The sequence below is a fragment of the Phoxinus phoxinus genome, assembly GCF_949152265.1.
Source record: "Phoxinus phoxinus genome assembly, chromosome: 8".
NCBI classification, from domain to species: Eukaryota; Metazoa; Chordata; class Actinopteri; order Cypriniformes; family Leuciscidae; genus Phoxinus; species Phoxinus phoxinus.
The window spans coordinates 36,514,681-36,536,964 of record NC_136883.1 but is presented as its reverse complement, the minus strand read 5'-3'; the positions used below and the strand labels follow the sequence as shown (position 1 = coordinate 36,536,964).

Here is a 22,284-nt window from a genome sequence, read left to right as displayed (position 1 = left end):
TAATGATGCTGAAAATTCAGCTTTGATCACAGGAAAGGTGTTTTAAATTGTAATAAATGCTTCACAATATTACTGGTTTTACTGTATTTTTGATCAAATAAATGGAGCCTTGTTGAGCAGAAGACACTTTTAAAAACATTTAAAAATCTCACAGATCCCAAACTTTTGAACAGTTAGTTAGATAGATAGATAGATAGATCGATAGATAGATAGATAGATAGATAGATAGATAGATAGATAGATAGATAGATAGATAGATAGATAGATACAATGATAGACTAATCGATAAGTCGGTAGATGCTGTGAGAACAAAGCATAACTATGTTTCCTGATGCTGTGAGAAAACACACACACACACACACACACACACACACACACACACACACACACACACACACACACACACACACACACACCGAGAGAACAAGCAGTTCTTTATCATCTGCAGGTGGGTTCGCCCCAGTGCATGATGGGATACTGGAGGTGATGAGTCACTCAAAGAGTGTATGTACATGTTTGGGAATTCACATCCAGATTGTAGAGAGTGTGTGTATTAGTGTAAAGAGGGGAATTTTAGTCTGCGGTTCACAGCATGTGCAGACCTGCTGGTCACACACATGTTCTTCTGCGACCGCTCTCGCTATATATAGTATATATACACACACCGTATATATACTGTCTGTATCATCTGTTTTAATTTAATGCCCATTTTATGTGCTTTACAGGAAAGACAAACATCTGTACTGACGACATGGCCAAAGCACAAAGTGGACCATGGGAACAGTGGAAAATAAAACCCACTACAGTCAAGTTATCAGTGAATCAGTTCAAATGAATCATGCGGTTCAGAATGACTCGTGTGTGTGGAGGGACATGAATGCAGCTCACACACACGCTCACAGAGCACATACACTCACTTTTATAACTGTTACTGGGTGTTTGTGATGCTGTGAGTGTTGTTTATGAGAACAGGTTATGTGAGTGAGTGTCATGACTGATACAGCGAGACGAGACACAAAGAGAGAGAGAGAGATAGAGGAATAAATGAGTGCATTCCTCTCTCTCTTTGATGAGGACGGGGCGGGTGCAGCAAGCTCAATTATGTAGAGATTAGAGAAGCAAAAAATGAATGGATGGATGAGTAGATGGATGGATGGGTGGATGGATGGATGGATGAGTGGATGGATGGCTGGATGAGTGGATGGATGGATGGATGGAGGGTGGATGAGTGGATGGATGGCTGGATGGGTGGGTGGATGGATGGATGGAGAGTGGATGGGTGGATGAGTGGATGGGTGGGTGGATGGATGGATGGGTGGGTGGATGGATGGATGGATGAGTGGATGGATGGAGAGTGGATGGCTGGATGGGTGGGTGGATGGATGGATGGATGAGTGGATGGATGGAGAGTGGATGGCTGGATGGGTGGGTGGATGGCTGGATGGGTGGGTGGATGGATGGATGAGTGGATGGAGAGTGGATGGGTGGGTGGATGGATGGATGGATGGATGGATGGATGGATGGATGGGTGGGTGGATGGATGGCTGGCTGGATGGGTGGGTGGATGGATGGATGGGTGGGTGAGTGGATGGATAAGTGGATGGATGGATGGAGAGTGGATGGGTGGATGGATGGGTGGATGAGTGGATGGTTATGACTGGATGGGTGGGTGGGTGGATGGATGAGTGGATAGATGGATGGAGAGTGGATGGGTGGATGAGTGGATGGATGGGTGGGTGGAGAGTGGATGGGTGGATGGATGGTTGGGTGGGTGGATGGATGGATGAGTGGATGGATGGCTAGATGGGTGGGTGGATGGATGAGTGGATGGATGGATGGAGAGTGGATGGGTGGATGAGTGGATGGGTGGGTGGATGGATGGATGGGTGGGTGGATGGATGGAGAGTGGATGGATGGAGAGTGGATGGCTGGATGGGTGGGTGGATGGATGGATGGATGGATGAGTGGATGGATGGAGAGTGGATGGCTGGATGGGTGGGTGGATGGGTGGGTGGATGGATGGATGGATGGGTGGGTGGGTGGATGGATGGGTGGGTGGATGGATGGATGGATGGGTGGGTGGGTGGATGGGTGGGTGGGTGTTTGGCTGGATGGGTGGGTGGATGGATGGATGAGTGGATGATGGATGGAGAGTGGATGGGTGGGTGGATGGATGGATGGATGGGTGGGTGGATGGATGGCTGGCTGGATGGATGGAGAGTGGATGAGTGGATGGTTATGACTGGATGGGTGGGTGGGTGGATGGATGAGTGGATAGATGGATGGAGAGTGGATGGGTGGATGAGTGGATGGATGGGTGGGTGGAGAGTGGATGGGTGGATGGATGGTTGGGTGGGTGGGTGGATGGATGGATGAGTGGAGAGTGGATGAGTGGATGAATGGGTGGGTGGAGAGTGGATGGATGGATTAATGGTTGCTTGGATGAGTGGGTGGATGGTTGGATGGGTCGGTGGATGGATGGATGGATTAATGGTTGCTTGGATGAGTGGGTGGGTGGATGGGTGGATGGTTGGATGGTTGGGTGGGTGGATGGGTGGGTGGATTAATGGTTGCTTGGATGAGTGGGTGGATGGGTGGGTGGATGGTTGGATGGGTCGGTGGATGGATGGATGGATTAATGGTTGCTTGGATGAGTGGGTGGATGGGTGGGTGGATGGGTGGATGGATGGATGGATGGATGGATGGGTGGGTGGATGAGTGGATGGTTGGGTGGGTGGATGAGTGGGTGGATGGATGGATGGATGGATGGGTGGGTGGATGAGTGGGTGGATGGATGGATGGATGGATGGATGGTTGGGTGGGTGGATGAGTGGGTGGATGGATGGATGGATGGATGGGTGGGTGGATGAGTGGGTCGGTGGATGGATGGGTGGATGGATGGGTGGGTGGATGAGTGGGTCGGTGGATGGATGGGTGGTTGGGTGGGTGGGTGGATGAGTGGGTCGGTGGATGGATGGAACATTAGGCAAGTGTTATTGAAGCTGTTTTTACACTTATCCATATGTTGTTTGTTATGAATCACATGATCTTTTTGTTAAATAAAATAATTACATAATAAATACATTTAAAATAATATTCAAAAGTATTTACATCACTGGATTATACAAAAATAGTCATTAGCTCATGGTTATGTAATTTGAAAAACATCTTTGGGTTGATCTTTAACCAAAAATAACTATATAATGATAACCATTACCATGATGACATAAAATCACTCGTACAACTATTCATGATTTTGGTCACACTGTACCCGCCCACCTCGATCCATTTCACAATCATAACATCCCTCACCGCACTGGCCTTTTTAAACTCTCATGTTCAAACCTCTAAAGCAACACATGGTTTATGTTGCATCTTCTCCACTCTTAACACACCACAGTGGCTCATGATTACACTGAAGTACTACAACAGCTTATTCATCACAGATAATCCAAACATCGACAAACACACTCGAACGTCACACTGAGAGGTTCCTGTGAACTTCAAGAACCCATTATGCTTTTAAAAGAGGCTTCCAGTTCCTCCCAGTCCACAGCGCATCCGGTTTACTGGCCCTCTTTCTTTTGGCAAACAATACATGTACAGCGGACGGCTAGCATTACGTGTAAATTATCTGCACTCGCTGTAAAGCGCGAGGAAACCGTATCTGTGCGGAGGGGACGAGAGAATGAAAGAGAGAAAACTGAACAGCAGTTGTGCTCTACAGTAGCGCCGTGATTTCAGCGGAGAACAGAGGACCTGCCCTGCGGCGCGCACACACACACACACACACACACACACACACACACACACACACACACACACACACACACACACACACACACACACACACACACACACACACAGTACATGTGGCTTGTATGATCTTTGACATTGGCAAAATAGACTAGATCGCAAAGCATGACAAAATTCATATTTTTAGAAGCACAATTCTAATTAAATGCATAATTATCCAACTTTCAATGGATAATTCTAATTAAATCATAATTCTAATTAAATGCATAGTTCTTTGTTTTTGTTTTCTAAAATGGAAGAATTGTGATTTAATTCATCATAATTCTTCCATGTTCAATGCATAATTCTTACATTTTTGATGCATAACTTGAAAATGGAAGAATTATAATTTAGAGTTATGCATCGAAAAGGGAAGAATCATGCATTTAATTAGAATTATGCATTGAAAATGGAAGAATGATATTTCTAATTAAATGTATAATTCTTCCATTTTCGATGCATAATTCTAATTAAATTCTAATTCTTCAATTTTTGATGCATAATTCTAATTAAATGCATAACTCTGAATTAGTTATGCAGCAAAAATTCAAGAGTTATGCATTTAATTAGAATTACGCATCGAAAATGGAAGAATTATAATTGAATTAGTTATGCAGCAAAAATTCAAATTCTTCCATTTTCTATGCATAATTCTAATTAAATGCATAATTTTTTCATGATCCAAAATGATCCGTACAGTCACTGCTGGATCAAAGACCAAATGGACCCCTGCTGATACCAATGACACAAAACAACATGCTTTAGACACACAAAACACAACAGTGCGTGTGTGTGTGTGTATACTCACCGCAGGAGCAGCAGGTGAAGCAGTTCGTATGATACAGGTTCCCCATCGCCTGACACGCTTGACTCGCTCCATAAACACCTTTACCACACTTTACACAGATCCCTGGAAGAGCACACACACACACACACACACACACAGCTGTTAGGAGCACAAATGGTGTATTCTGCGTACAATCACCGATCTTTACACATCACTGACGTTACTACTTTTGTTGACATAGAGTCTGAATAAAACAGTTCAAACTTTGTAATGTGGTTAGATGAGAGAGTTAAATGTTATTTACATCTGATGACATTTAGGGCAATGACATATAATAGTCTACAATAAATAAATGCAAAAAAAAAAGTAGGCTAAATAAAAAGTTATTAGAAATGTATTTATATTGTTTCATATAACGGTTTAACCGTCAAGTAAAAAATAGTAACAAAATCAAAAAAAAAAAAATCTAAAGTTTTTTTCCCTCCAAATATCATTTTATTTCCTTTACAAAAATAATGCCATTTTACAACCTTCACCTTGCCTTGTCATAAAAATGATCTGATATAAAAAAATATGATCATCAGTGTATTTATGCCACTGATATGAATTTCATTCTGAATGCATTTTGAATTAATTAATATAAAACAATTTTTAAAAATAAAATCATTCACCGATTTGTCAAAAAAAAAAAAATTGGGTTAACAAAAAAGGGAATTAATTTCCCTCCATGCAAACATAAACTAAAGAACTAACCAAACATAACAATATCCTATTTGAATCCTCATGATTGTTTATTATTGAGAACTTTTGGTTGACTGTGTACTAATGCTAAATAAATAAAGGTTAGAGAAATTATGTATTTAGAAGATAAAACCTCATCAGTCATTGTTCACTCTAGTTACACAGGAAGTGCTCGGCATCATGGGAGAGTGAGTCAGCAGGACTAATGCATGCAGTGTCACGAACAAGATGGCCTCCGCTGGGGTCGCATTCCTCACCGGGGCCACGGTCAACATCTAGACATGGTCACGCTGGGGTCACAACATCCCCCCCGAGACGGCCAAACAAACGCCAATCTTCCCAACAACAACAACATTCTGACTGATAACTGAAGACAGCGCTTCGGGACATCCAGTCTCCAAACCACGAAACGATTGCTTGATAAGACAGGAAATATATTCAGCCCTTAATGATTTAAGAAAGAAAAAAATAATCTACATAAAAGCCATTTGTGCGTGTGAGAACAGGCTCTCGGAGAGAAACACTCATCAGATAAGCTCTCGGTGACTTAATGGTTAACTCATCGAGATAATTATAGCATCATCGAGAGGGAATGTCGTGTACCAGAATCCAGCACTTCTGATCTAATCGTGTGTGTAAAAGTCCCGGGTGTACGGCTGAGAGGTGTGGCTGCATAAACATCCACGACTTCTGCACACAAACAGACATTATTCACCCCGAGAACCAGAGAGGTCAGGAGAAGGGCTGCTCGAATATGGCAAAAATCATAATAATTATTAGAATGGACTGCATTGAGGTCACAGTTATTTAACACAATTACTAGTCGACTTTGGAAACATCATGTTTTTATTTTATTTTATTTAAAAAAAAAAAAATGTTCAAACTATTTCCTTGAACTTTGTTAAAGAAAATAGAAAAAAAAGATAAAAACAAATAGATAAATATTAAATAAAAGTATAAATAATATAAAAACAATAAACAAAATAATATACAATTATAAATATAATATAAAAATAATAAACAAAATAATATAAATATAAAAAACAAAACAAAATAATAAATAATGTAATATAACATGTAAATAATGATATAATAAAAATAAGTAAAAATCAACTTTGCTGTAAAGGAAATGGTGTTCTGGATTTATAACACAAGACAATCATTTTTAAAAAAAATAATTTTAGCACAATAAAAGCCCTAGTACCAATTCAGTATAAAAATTCTGCAAAGTAGGCTAACAATACCAGTCTTTCCACAGCGTTATTAGTTTCTTATTCTTTCTGATCATTGTTTTTTACATTCATTTTACATGTGCAAATTAGGCAATATTTAATTAAATATGATCTAATTTGCATACATAAAAAAACGAAATCTGAGTATTGGATAAAGCCAGGTTAAAATGTATTTTTTCATTGTGTTCACATTAGATGGGAATTTTTTTATGGATATCTACTTTTGTTATCCTGTAAATCAGAATATACTGTCAATTGCCTTAAATTATTTTCACCATGTTTTTTGGAATAAAATGTTATATAAATTAGGCTAGGAATAATATATTTACAGATACCTCGGTAAATGTCTTCATAATATAACTAGGTACAAGACTGGAAGGTTTGGTGTATATCGGTGCGACTGAAGTGGAGATTTCGGACTTGGAGAATGAGAGAAAAGTAATTTTGAGAAAACGGGCTTTAAAGATTTATCATCAGCCAATGAGATTGCGCATTCAGCCCTTTTACTTTCACGATTGGTTGCGGATAAAAAGGAAATGACCATATTTGGATCCGACAGCATTGTACAGGAGAGAGAGAACTTTCTAACGGTGTGTGTGATGACGGTGCAGACAGAGATCGCGGATCATGATGATTTATAACGCCAACTTCTGTTGAATTTATGAGAAATTTATGATTATGAATATGAATAAATTATGAATTTATGAGAAATCTAAAGATGCAAAAAGACAAAGTGTAGTAAAATAAAGACCTAAATGTGTATTTCAGACTTTTTTTTCACCACAAGTCTGAAAGAAGACATGTTATTGAAGACAAATATCCAAAAATCTCAAAATTGACCAGTAGAAAAACCAAATGCAAATACAAAGCACTGGATGATAATTTTGTCTGCATCTGCATTCATTGCATATCGCGCTGTTTTACTTCCTTTTCCGGGTCAGAACGTCTGCATTGGGTTGTTTCGGCAGTGTTATAGTGTAAATGCAAATATCGGATACGGGTCACTTTTAAAAGATGATGTAAGTCGTCAAAACAAAAATCGGATATAGTCAACCAATCGGAATTGGGCATCAAGATCTGCAATGTAAATGCAGCCTTACTGTCAATACAAATGAGGAACCCGCCTCACAAACCTACCCAGCGCTGGGTCAGTGTAACCCAATGTTGGGTAGTCTGTGACAAACCAGTTTAAACTGGATACATTTGTCAATGGTCATTTGGCTGCATCTAAAATTGCATTCTTCCCTACTATATAGTAGGTGAAAAACAGTATGTGACAAGTATATATTAAAATAATAATAATAATAATCCAAGTTGGCCAGCAATAAAAAAAGAAAGAAAGAAAAACACTTAAAGGGTGACTTTCATTAAAACAAGAATGTCATATTTTACACTAGAATCAAAAGAGAAAGGTGAAAAAGATTATTTATAAAAAAAGCTTGGTTTTTACATTCATGCATTTGGCAGATGCTTTTATCCAAAGTGACTAATGTTGCATTCATGATATACAGTTCAGTTCATTAATTCCCTGGCAATCGAACCCATGATGACATTGCCGTTGCTAGCGCTATAAAAACTGAGGCATGAAAACAAATACGTTCTTAGCACAAATGGTATGATTTGAGCTGAACAAAGCTAGACAAAGTTTAAAGCTAAGCATTTAGTTCAGAAACAGGGGGGGGGGGGTTAATGCGCTTTTCACGAGATGTAAAATACGTCTCTGATGTGTCCAGAGTGTGTGTGTGAAGTTTTAGCTCAAAATACCCCACAGATATGTTTATATATCATGTTAAAGTTGTCACTTTTTGAGGGTGAGCAAAAACACACAGTTTTTGTGTCTGTCCCTTTAAATGCAAATGAGCTGATGCTCCCGGCACAGGGGGCGGAGCTTCATTTTTATGCCATTTATGACAACATTTTTATGTTGTCCTTTTACCTCACACACACACACACACACACACACACACACACACGCACTGAACATTTCAAAAACTTTTAGCCTTTTATGTTCAAACCGGAGTCAGACAAAGATGGAGAGACTCAAGTAGAAGTGACAACATGTAGAAGCAACGACATTTCTGAATTGTTAGTTGATGAATTTATGTGTAGTTATCTTCTAGTCATTGATTAGCATATTCTGTCAGTCATGATAATCTATAAATCATGTTCAGGGGGCGGGGTTATGTAAATTCTAGGGTTGGTGATGTCACTAACCCGGGAGGAATGTCGTGTAGTCTCAACCAGCCGTTTGTTGTAGTCCTTAAAAAGCGATTTCTGTAAAAGCAAATATCTCCCTTTGCTGTGAACTTTGAGCGTTGTAACTTTGCAGATGTTGTTCATGATCAAACAGCAACATTACACACTAACTACAGTTAGAAAAGTCAAATCATAATCAACCACCCCTTTAACATCAATGGAAGCTAGCAATAGCAGTGATGCTTGATTTAAAACACCATTAACTAGATAGTAGCCCATTTGTCACTCAAAACAAGGCAATATTGTGCAGACTGTGAACAGCAGTGAGAGACACACATGTAATGATGCACTCCTCTTCTCACCTGATACACACTGGTACCAGTTCCTCTACAGCTCGTGAACAACAGATCCGTCCTCTCTGGCTGATAGCGGCTCGCTCAGTCGCTAGATTGCTTTCAACGCTTTGTTTCACACCGGGTCAAAGATTATGCAGCTTTCTAGCGGTGTAGCGACACCCTCACGTCATGATTCGATACACATCACGACACTGAACTCATGATACGATATTATTGCGATACTCCCAAGACATATAAAATGTCCTGTTGATTAAAATGCTAAATTTGGTGTTACATTGTGTGTGTAAAGGAATACTCTTGGACTTGGTGCTGGAAACCCAAAGCACAGGACAATAGAGACACCAGAATAACAATATTCATGATTCTTTTAGACGAATATGCTTGATCTCTGTCACTGACTCGATATAATTAAAATAATGTAGGTCACTTTATTCTGGTAACATCAGGCATTTGGCATTATGAGGACACACAAATATCCCCCCATTGCATTATTAGCTAGGCCTATATATTACATATAGCAGTTTAATGTAGTACTGACACTGCAACTCTGAAAACGTGAATTTTTTTCTCAGTAATTTTTATTTTTGGTGAACTATACACAATATATGTGACCCGATCTGGCGAAATGATTCGGAAGTCGCAACGTTCCATTTTAAGATATGGGCCGATTATGTGGAAAAACAATGAAATAATATGTAAAAAAAAAATGTTTGTACTAATTTCAAAGAACAGACATTCAAAAATAATCTCCCAAATTTTCGTAGTCCAGATAATTGAGTAAAGGTATTTAAAAAGCTTAGAAATGTACACAAACGCTGATCATTTGTCAATGGGAAGCCCCGTTTCGACTGACCGGCACGCGATTGGTCCAGCCATCCTCCTGTCAGACTCTGTGTAAACAAGCTCAAGATCTCCTCAGAAAGATGAAATATTATTAATTTGAGAAATGTTGTGTTATATATTAATTAGGGCTGTCAAAGTTAACGCGTTAATTAGGCGTTAACGCAACATCATATTAACGGCACTAATTTTACGGCGCTTATTCATTTTGTTTGGGTCGTTGCTAGGGTGTTCTGAGTGGTTGCTAGGGTGTATTGGGTGGTTGCTAGGCGGTTGCTAGGGTGTTATGGGTGGTTGCTATGCGGTTGCTAGGTGGTTGCTAGGGTGTCCAACTTAGCGACATTGCAGACCCCTTTAGCGATTTTTTCTCTTCAATAAAGCGCACAAACCTTTAGTTTCTGAGAATGGCCGGTTCTCACTCTCACTCTCACTCTCTCTCTCTCTCTCTCTCTCTCTCTCTCTCTCTCTCTCTCTCTCTCTCTGTAGAGAGGAGCAGCGCTTTAATTCAGTTAAACACAGATATTATGTTGCTTCTCTATTTTACATGCACTTATAGCAGAAATCACAACAGAGATATTGTCTTTATCTTATGTGTATTTGATTTCATCAGACGACGGCTCAATTATCAGGTTTGTGGTGCAGATTAACATCTTGGAAGGGAGAGCTGGTTATGTTTAATGGGTCGCGTTTCAGTCACTATTTCATATTCATTCAGTTGTTTGACAACAGAAACAGTAAAATATACCAATGAACACTGTTTTATTGAGAATTTAGCTTCATCAAAATGGGCACAGAGAGAGACAAACTAATGTAATAATAAATAATAAATGTACATTTAGCATTTTCAGAAGAGCTGCCCTGTCATGCAAACATCTAAACATGTTTGTTTTAGTAAATTGCTCAGTGCAAAGAAAGAGGAGTAATGGGAACCTGGTATTTCTTTATTCTTTCTTCATGTGTCTAATAGACATGAACAAGTTCTTTGAAAAACATCTATGACCTTTGAAACATGTCTCGTCTTCATGCTCTATGTTGACTATGGTTTCAATAATAAACATACATTTGCATAAAGCATCCATATTTATCCATGCCCATAATGATTAGAGTATTACAAACTTGAAAAGTATTAATTTAAGGTACATTTAGAACAAATAAAAAATGTGCGATTAATCGCGAGTTAACTCATGGCAAGCATGCGATTAATCGCGATTAAAAAAAATTTATCGATTGACAGCCCTAATATTAATGTCTTTGGTCAAATTAAGCAGTAAAATGAATAGTTTATTTAGTTAAATAGTTTATTATATTTTGAAAGATATCAACAAAAAACGGGCAAAAAAACTTTAAAAGCGATTTTCTCAGGTTTTCAATTGGAAAAAGAGGGCAGATGACCATAATTCAAATGTGTATATCTTTACAACCATTCAAGGTATGACTTTGACTAGGATATCATTTGAAAGCTTATATAAAGCTTTCTTTCCATTAATACCAAAATCTCAATTTTGAAATTTGGGTCACTGGGACTCATTTTGCTGGTCACATAAATATATTGATGCATTTTTGTATTGCGATATATTGTTGCACACCTACTCCTTTCTTATTGTTCTGTTTCGACGACAGTCAGAATCTTTGCCGAAAGATTGAAAAACCTCAACATGTACAACCACAACAGCCAAACGCATTGAACACGGCCGTGCATTTAAAACTCAAAATCACAGAATCGTTGCATTTCTTTTGCACCAAATCAAAATGTTGGAAAGACAAGATGCAGCAAAAAAAAAAAAAAAAAAAAAAAAAAACGCAAACAAAGTCTCATTCTGTGTTTATTTTAAACCAGACCACGAATCCCGAGTGCCTGTGTGGATACATGGAGGTCAGAGGTCAGCTGATTCAGCACAAAAGCAGGCGAAAATACTGCCAGCTAATATCCAGCTCTTCAGGAGAAGATTACTTTGAGAAACTCAAAGCAAAGCGATGTTTGCTACGAGTGTTGCGGCGCAGATTGATTCAGTGTTTTGTGCGTGTTTGTGTGCACGTGTGCGGACTAAGATCATTGTTATTCTGAGCAGGTGATCAGCGTTGACCCCCAGCAGCTGTGTCTGGCTCAGAGACACCCGGTGTGTGCCAAGAGTCTGCTTCTGAACCGCCAGCGCATTCAGGCCCGCCAAGACTTCGCGGACGCAAGAATGCATGCAAATTCAACCAATCCTGCATTTTTTGTGATACCACCCAATTTTGCGTCGTTTTTCTGCACACAATATAAACTAGTGAAGGAAAAAAGCAATATTAGCCAATCAAAATTCAAAATTCAAGGCCAATCATACACTTTGGGCCCGTTTACACCTGGTGTTAAAGGGATAGTTCACCCAGAAATGTAAACTCTGTCAGTAATTACTCTCCCTTGTGTTGTTCAACCCCGTAAAACTTTTCTTCATCTTCAGAACATGAATTAAGATATTTTTGATGAAATCTGAGAGCTCACTCCTTCATAGGCTGCTAGGTTGTTGTTTTTTGCGCACAAAAAGTATTCTCGTCGCTTCATAAACTTAAAGGAGAACTCCGGTCAATTTTAACATTGAGCTAATTTTTTTGTACATTTGGAGTGCTGTCAATACAGAGAACAAAGACAAAAATCGGTGTTGCCTACACTGTGTTATCCTCTTTTTAAAATTTGCACCCTGTTGACTTCAATGGGGCAAGTTGTTTTAAACCTGCTTTTAGCCTCTTGCCCAGCCATGTTAGATGATAACTTCAGAGTGAACACGAGTGAATCTGACTGCAGTAGATGTGAAAGATATTAATAAAAATGATGTTATATCAGCCAGCGCACAGACCTGTATTTACATCCTGTTTTCGGTCGAAGTCCAAAGTAGTCGATTGTCGAGTTCACGCGCATAGGTTTAGTTACCCATGATCACGCGCGTGAACTCGACAATCGACTACTTTTCTGTATTGACAGCACTCCAAATTTACAAAAAAATTAGCTCAATGTTAAAATTGACCGGAGTTCTCCTTTAAAGGGTAACTAAACACTAAACCAACTTTTTTTAGTTAATGATCTGTAAGAATGGAGCTTCATAAATGCTGTTCATTGATTCGAGTACTTTTTTTAACATTTGAGTATAAAGTGTTTTAATTTTCAAATATATGGTGTAAAAACGTCTGAGTGCTGCCCTCTTCAGGCTAAACGGAATCTCCTGAAGTAGGGGTACTCTCTGACGTAGGGTACTCTCTGTGACGCTGCGAGCTCACCACGCCCCTGGCAGCCCCTGGTATAAAAGCATCTGCTTCCGTCAAAACCACTGTAGCGAGTCAGGAGTTGGAAATTGGAATTACGAGTATTGAAAACGATCAGGATAGCGTATTTTAGCATCTAGTTAGCATAGCATTTATATAGTTATTTAGATTATTTCGTGTAGCCTAGGTAGTTATTTAGCATAGTTGTTAGTGTTGTTAGAAGCATAGTTAGTTAGTAGCATAGTATTGCATCAGTTAGAATAGTGTAGATTTTTAGCATTAGTTTTGTCTGTGTTTAGTACAGTGGTTAGGCTGGTATAGGTGTAGTGTTTCCGGTAGCAACAGCACTGCTGGACTGCATAACTTTCCCCCAGACTTGGAAATTAGCGCCAGTGTTTACATGCACTTGTGTGCCAAACGCTGCTCTTCCTGCATGGACTCCACAACCGCCGGCGCGGTTTGCTGGATATTTTTTTTCACATAGCGGCAAAATATGCTTAACGGAGGTCAATAGTAATAATAATCCACTCAGATACTGGCCCCATTCTCTCTAGCGCGGCTGCTTCGCTAGCATCGCCGGATACCGATCGCGATGCGGGAGTTAATGCGAAGCGACACCGCAGTTTGAGCTCGCGGCTCGAATTGATATGGTTTTAGCTCTGTGTCCACAGACAATTCGTCCACTTCAGGGGAAGGTGGGGGAGAAAAGTTCTCGACTTCAAATGACCGCTCTGTTGCAAAGCTACTTTCGTCACTCCAGTCACTCTCTATCTTAGCGAGTCTGACAGCAGCTGTCAATCACTGCGTCACTGCGGGTCTGTCAATCACGCGCTCAGCCCCGCCCTCGGTTCGTCCGTTGGGGTCTGCCCACTTTTCCAGCATTTTTCAAATATTGCCAGTGGGTGGAGTCAGGCTCTGACCAGGGGTTTAGTTACCCTTTAAGGTTGAGCCGCTGTAGTCACTTGGACTATTTTAACGATGTCTTTACTAACTTTTCTGGGAGAGCAAGTTTCAATTACAATAGAAGCATATGGAGGAGTGAGACAGCTCTCAGATTTAATCACAAATATCTTTGTGTTCTGAAGATGAAGGAAAGTCTGACAAGTTTGGAACAACATGAGGGAGAGAAATTACTGACAGAGTTGTAATTTTTGGGTGAACTATCCCTTTAAGACGAGTTTTGGTCTAACGAATCACAAATAGACGAGGGAGACACATTCCCGTGTACACCTGTGGCATGTTGCACAAAGCTGGTTTCGGTTGCTGCTACTCGGGTAAATTCGAGATTAGTTTGAGCAAACTCTGGATTAAACCGGAGTTTACAGTTGACCGTTCGCAAAGACCCGCCCCCTTTAGTTACTGTTGCTAAGTCTGACAAGCTACGCCGCTCTCACGCCACACCATGTTCTCACGCAGTGAAAAACACATCGCAGAGCAGAGAGGACAGTAGCTATGTTTCCATCCACATGTTTTTATCCGAATTAAGTGATATCGAATGAAAAATGCCTAAACAGTAAAATTCGATTGAATTTCATGAATATCGACTCAAATGAAATACGTTCGGTCTCATCGGATTGTATCTTGATCGATATACGGCTTATGCGATAAACGCTGCTGGAAACGTTATTTCCCGAATAAATAATGAATAGCATTTTGTCTAGCAAAACTTTGTTCGCAAATGTTGGCTTGAATGTTGTGCGATTCAGTGCGAAAATGAATGGAAACAGCTTTAAATGTCTCAAATCAATTCGATATACCAATTTGATCGCAAAACAGCATGTGACGTCATTACGCACAGGTTTTTATTCGCTTTAAAGCCGTTGGATGGAAACACAGTTTTACCAGCTTTATTCGCATGAGGTTTTTTTACCGAACTTCAGATAATTCGATTGACAAGTGGATGGAAACTTAGCTACTGACAACACGCTGATATGAAACAAAGTCTCAACTTTCAAATTTGTTAATTTTTTCCAAGAAATTTAAACAATAAATACCGTTTTGTGGCTCTTTAATGTGTCCGACAGATCGCTGTAGAGCCTCAGTTAAAGCCGCTCGTGAACCGATCATCTCTTCCTTCTAGTTCATTTATAGCATCAAATAAACATGAATGAACATCAGAAGGAATGTTGTTTTAACCGCGGAAAGACGTCAGTACACTCCGCTTCTCAAGTTCAAATCCTCCCATGTCAATCTACTAACTCTCCTGACTGCTTTGTCGCACAAAATGGCAGATGGCGAAGTATGATTGGTCAGATCGCCTGTCAATCAAGCTCCCTGTGAAGGGTCAATTATGGCTGTGCCGGTAAACTTGAAAAAAAAATGTTTTTTTGTTTTTTTATGTGAATGCTGTTTTACATTAATATTATGACAAGAGTGAAGCAGAAAGCTTTATTTACAAAATAAATAATGGGTTAGCAACTAAATGTTACATTGCCATGGAAACGATTGGATTCATGACGAATGAGAGAGTTGTGCGTGAGTCCATAAATTTAAGCTTTGTCGGCTTTGTATTCTGTTTTGTGATCTGGTCTCCTGATTATCAGCTAATTTAATAATATTATATTAGTTATTCCACTGGACATGGAATCTCTTGTTTCTTTTTCCCAAATCTTGACTCACGTCTCTTTGGTTTCTTCCTTTGGTTCGCTTTTAAGTAGGCCTATTATATTCGCATTCTTCACTCTGGTAAAGTAGAAAAACGCGGTAGGAAAGATAGCCCACCTTTTTACTTGCACGTCAAGTGGTAAATTAATATTGTGATCATGATAAATATCTATATCGTATGATATGGGAAAAATAATATTGTGATAATAATATTTTTTGGTCATATCGTCCAGCCCTACATGCCACCTTGTCTTTAATATTTACTCCCTCAAAAGACTTTACAGATAATCAAAACAAAACAAAAAATCATTGTAAGCTCACACAAACACATTCTTTGACACACAAACACACACTTTAAAGGAACAGGTCATCCATAATGAACATTTCTGCCATCATTTACTCACCATCATGTTGCTCAGACCATGCATTGTTATCTTTTCACCGTGAAACACAGAACGAGATTATTAGCAGTGCCCTTTTGCATGCAAAAAACATGCATTTGATCTCAGAAAAGTACTATATGTAGTCCATGCACTATTAGTTTTCTGATATTCACTGATAATCTCTTAATTTCCATGCATGTTCAAATAGGGTGCATGGAGGCGTTTAATCGGTTTAATGTCAGTTATACCGAACTGCATTGGTTTTTGCATGTTACATGATTGCAAATAAGCTTTGAGAGCTGCAGATCATTGATAACTTACATTTCTGACCTCTTTTGGGGGAAATACAGCACTTATATAGTGCACTTCTGTCCTTCTAGGAGCTCGACATCAGCGAGAAGATTCTGATGCATGTTTGGAACGACACGACCGTGAGAAAACGATGACATATTTTTCATTTTTAGTTGAACTAACCCTTTAAGAGTGCAGAAAGACACATCACGAATACCCGGTGAGATTGATTTTAAGGGAGCTGTTGTCACGGTAACGGTGAGGGCTCGCTCTTGCGCGCAGACTAATGCAGACTAAAGAGGGTTCGGCATGCAGTGAAAAAAAAAAAAAATCACCAAAAAAACAGTCGTACCTCCATCTCTAGACTTCCTGCAACTAAACCTGTACAAATGTGTTTCCAGGCAGCAGCAGAAACACAAACACGTTTGCTACGGAGAGTAGACACAAAAGATGAGAGTCACAACAACAGACCTAAAGCTTTTGTTGGTGAGGTCTACTTGATCACTTGAAAAGATGTTGTAAAAGTCAATCTAGCTCATGTAAGGCAAGGCAAGTTTATTTATACAGCACATTTCAAACACAATTGTAATTCAAAAGTGTTGCACATAAAAGAAAACGAATACATAGGAATAAAAATAACAAGAAAGAGTTGTTTTACTTTGAGATTTCCCCCATGGTGATTGAACTGTGCCTGTGGCTTTTTCTCGGATGTAGTAGTTAGTGGGGTTTACTAAGCAAACATCACAATTACGGCACTATTGCTCATATACACCTAGGGTTAATGATCTGAACAAACACTCAGTGTGTAGCTTGACCAGCAGCATTTGTGCTCCAGGACATGAACGATTCCTCCCATACGGAAATGTAATATATGACATATATGTCCCTATATCGCTATAATATAAGACAATATATTGCTATCACATATATACATATCTCTACATATATGATGATATAGGTTTTTAACATATATAAATTTGTCATATTAAATGAGTATATTGACATATATTAATATGATGTATATGATTATTATTTATATAATACTGTATGTTTAGACCATATATGTCACCGATATGTTTAATTTATATATGCCAAACTATTTACTATTTATTTCAAGTCTACAGATCAATCCACATTTCATTTCAATTTCTATCTCATTTTCGAATCTTTTATAAATAAAATGTATTAGCCTATTTATTATTATTTTACATCTTCTTGACCAGCTCATAAAAACAAAAATACTACACAAATTCTATTTGAAAACTGATAATTATACAAAATTATACATTTATATAAAAAACACTATTATACATACATAAAATATATGGGCTGGTTTTATATGTCAATTGTTCCATTTTCTAATAGGTTTATATATATGGGCATATATATTTTACATATGTGGATATATTTCATAAATGTGTATTTCATATGTGTATATTACATTTCCGTATGGGCTAGTTTAAATTCAGTTTACTCTGGTAATCACAGCAGTAAATGTGAGTTTTATAGATTTTAAGGCACTTTATCTGCTCTGCTGCCGTATTTCACCTCCACTAAAGCAATGCTAGTTCTGCCAAATCACAAATTAGGATTTCCCTAAGAAGAAGAAAAAACACACACACACACACACACACACACACACACACACGCCTCTAAAGAACATTTCTGTTGATGTTCAGGACTTGGAAGGACACTGGCAGGAAGTGGCGTTCAAACTGGGAGACAAAGTATGTACTCTCTGAAGATTTGCCTTTTTCCGTCCAGGTCCGGGCCAAAAACATGCCGCTAAGAACCCTGTTTGTCTGCTCACCAACTACAATGTCCTTTTTGGGCAGTGCCAGTTGGGATGCCAGCAGCCTTTGTTGTGATTGGTCGACCGCTGATGCCCGGTGTGTGACCAAAACCAATCAGCAATCAGCAGGTTACAATGCGAAACGAGCCAGTTACTGCGGTGTTTAGCCAGAGTTCGTAGTTCACTTGGCACCGTGCGCCAACCTGCATACCTAAACCCCGTGAGTCGGGTGCAAAAACTAGTGTTTTATCAAAACAACACACTAAACAAATAAACAAACAAACAAAAACTAGGATTATAACACTGTCAGCAGATTAAATTCTACCCGCAGGATCACTGTTTCTTCAACAATAGTCCTTTTTGCTGAAGCCTCCAGCTACTCTTGAGAAAAAGACTCACATCTGACTCCTGAGCTTCAGAAGAGATCTCAGCAATGTCTCAATCTGTGCTCACATTTGCCAATACACATTCTCAGGAGACCAAAAAATATAATAATATTCCATAATCGAGCAGTTCTAATCCGAGCTGCTACTCCCATTCATTGTATAGCTAGCTCTATGCTATAGGGATGCACCGATAATATGAACATTTTGGTCAATACCGATAACCGATAATCCTTTATATTTGAAAGCCGATACCCGATATATTGGCCGATAATTATAAATCCAAATTCTTATGTAATTTTTGAGAGCCTGATTGCAAAAACTAAAGTTTCACCATTAAAATCCACGTCCCAAACACACAATTATAACGTTCTTCTCATTATGATTTCATGTAGCCTATTTGACAGACTTAACTATATTATTCCAATCATATTTCAAGCAGTTCAAAAGCAGCATGTTGAACAGTGCGCATCTAAAGTGTCTCAGCTGAAGGAAATAATCCATTATTTATTGTCTTTAATAAATCATAAAATTTTCATATCCAGGCCGATAACGATAATATAAAAAATTTACATATAGGCCAATCGGCAGATACCGATATAGTGGTCGATATTTTGTACTCTTTACTCTTTACTGGATTACTATCAACTATTAAAGGGATAGTTCACTTTGAAATTAAATGTTGGTATGTTTTATCTTACCTGAAGTGCATCCAAGATGTAGGTGTCTTTGTCTCCGCAGTAGTTTCAATTTTGATATTTTAAGGTCAAACCGTTCTTGTCTGTCAGTCATATAATGCAGGTCTATAGGGACTGTCTCCAAAAGCATGCAGAGAAAAGTCCACATTAAAAAATTCCCCATCGTAAGTGCACATTGATGGCCTAAGCTCGCGCGAACTCATCCGGGAGTGTTGAGTTTTCACTTATTCCCAGTTTGTAAGCCTTCTATCTTGACACACTACTCGCTTCATTGTTCAGGCCAATCAAAGGCATACGTTGAGCCGTACAGCCAATCACACGCGTTTCTGCTATGTGAGTTTAAAAATGCAACGTCCAATCGAAGGCGGTAAGATTCGTTTCCGGGGAAGAAATCCGGTGTAAACAGATCAGTTGGACGTGGTTGTGTAAAAGAGATAAAAATGATATAAATACTGTTCGTTTTATCACACAAACCGCTTGTTTCGTGTCTTAGGCCATCAATGTGCACTTACGATGGGGAATTTTTTAATTTGGACTTTTCTCTGCATGCTTTTGGAGACAGTGCCTATATACAGTGCTATGCATAAGTTTAGACACCCATGCTAAAGTTGACTAAAAAGAGGAATAAAAAATCATATTTTGGAAATTAAACTTAATGCCTTAATTTAAAAAAATAGGAAAAATCCAACCTTTAAGGACACCAATTTTCTTTGTGAATGAATAATGTATTGTAAATAAATAAATGTTCTTGCTTAAAATACAGGGTGCATAAGTTTGGACACCCCTATGTTAAATTCCCATAGAGGCAGGCAGATTTGTATTTTTAAAGGCCAGTATGGCCTTTAAATATAAAATATCAAAATTAAAATTTATCAAAATTATTTGATAAAAATATCAAAATTAAAACTACTGCGGAGACAAAGACACCTACATCTTGGATGCACTTCAGGTAAGATAAAACATACCAACATTTAATTTCAAAGTGAACTATCCCTTTAAGTCAGTTGTGTCTATTTTAATTTCTCAATTGGATGTTAGGGAGAAAAACCCCAAGATAAAGTTCATACTTCAGAGCCATGAAGTCTCCTGAGCTATAAAGAGCAACATCTGAGCATTAAGATTGCGCTAATGAATGAAACGACACTGCCATCGGTCTGATATGTTGCAACATGCCTTGAGATATGATCCAGGTTTTGGGAATTTGCCGTTGTTTGCGTGCTGCCTTTGAGTAAAACAAAGCCTGGATTAATGATGATTTAACCCGCTCCAAGATAATCATAATGTCAGACACATAAAGTGCTCAAGTATAAACCCCTTTGTCCAGAAAGCACACTGATTCATTGACAAAACATGATTTACACCTGTTTTCCCACACTCTAATGATACTTTAATGAGTCCAACACAAAGGCGGCTCTGTGTTTCTCTGGAGAGGGAGTTTGCGTGTGTCAAGGTGTGAATGTGACTTTCCACCAACAAAAAAAGTTTATTAAAAAAAATAACCCATGTTTTTATGAACTCAAGAGGACAAAAACAAAGCTGATGTCTCCAGATGGAAAGCTTTAATGCACTCTTAAAAAAAATTAAGGTTCTTTAAAGGGTTAGTTCGCCCAAAAATTACAATTATCCCATAATTTACTCACCCTCAAGCCATAGGTGTATATGACTTTCTTCATTCAGCCAAACACAAATGGAGTTATATATATATATATATAAAAAAAATACTTACATTTTTTCAAAGCTTTATAATAGGAGTGAATGGTACCTGAGATTTTGAAACCCCAAAAAGTGCATCCATCCATCATAAAAGTAATCCATACCAGGGGTTAATAAAGGCCTTCTGAGGTGAATTATGCATTTTTGTAACAAAAATATCCATATTTATAACTTTATAAACTAGCCTATAATCATATGCGTCAGGTCAGAGGTCACTCTTTGCGTACAGCCTTGACCGGAAGCCAGTGATTATACTTTATAAAGTTATAAATATGGATATTTTTCTAACAAAAACAAATCCTCCTAACCCCCTGGAGCAGTATGGATTACTTTTGATGGATGGATGCGTTTTTTCGAGCTCAAAATCTCAGGTACCATTCAATCCCATTATAAAGCTTGGAATGGAAAAGCCTGTTTTTATTTAATTTATTTAACTAATTGTGTTCGGTTGAAAGAAGAAAGTCATATATACACCTAGGATGCCTTGAGAGGGAGAGTAAATTATGGGATAATTTTAATTTTTGGGTGAACTAACCCTTTAATACACTCTTTAACATCCGGAGCCTTTCTAATACACCCTTAAAAAAGAAAGTTTCTTTAACATCCATGGAACTTTTCCAATGCAGAAAAAGAGGGAAAATGTTATTTAGATAATTAACGTGTTCTTTTGCACACAAAGATACATTTATTTTTATTTTTATGGTTGTTCGCTGAAAGGTTACCCAAAATGGTTCTTCTATGGCAAAAAAGTGACTCTGGGTCTACTCACCAAAATATTCCTTTTTCATGTGCAGCTCGAGCTCTTTCTCCAGCTCCAGGGTGAGGGCCTCCAGGCGCCGCTCCGCCTGACTGGGGCCGCTGTCCCGGGATGGAGTGACCTGGTACGGGAGCTTGAAGCGCTGCCCCCCGGAGCCCGTTTTCCCGTAGCTAAACGCGATATTGACGTCTGAACTCTCCTGTTGCGGTTCTTCCAGCACGGGAAACGCTTGGAGATGAACGCGGTGACCGTTTGGCTCAGTGAAGTCCTCCGGTAACGGGATCTGGAGCTCGGGGTAAGCGCTCATCGATCCCCGGGAGCTCCGCGAACTCCTGGAGCTGTGGCTGGAGATGCTCGACCGGGGACTGATCACGCAATTTGGTCGCACGCTTCCATCCTGACTGCAGATACCGGGGATAATCCCGTGCACCGCGGAGCTCTCCGGGTCGTGGTTCCCCGCAGGCGTGAAGCGCGAGTCG

At 39.0% G+C, this 22,284-nt stretch overlaps 1 protein-coding gene across 1 annotated transcript in view; it reads right to left on the bottom strand.

Moving 5' to 3' along the window:
- Positions 1-22,284, bottom strand: part of wtip (WT1 interacting protein) — a 41,992-nt gene that overhangs the window by 18,535 nt on the left and 1,173 nt on the right. Inside the window, exons 1-2 of the mRNA XM_079620176.1 lie at positions 21,818-22,284; positions 4,604-4,705 (exon numbers count right to left, since the gene is read on the bottom strand). The exon at positions 21,818-22,284 is cut by the window's right edge and continues 1,173 nt beyond it. Coding sequence (XP_079476302.1) covers positions 4,604-4,705; positions 21,818-22,284 — 569 coding nt within the window. The remainder of the gene's footprint in view (positions 1-4,603; positions 4,706-21,817) is intronic.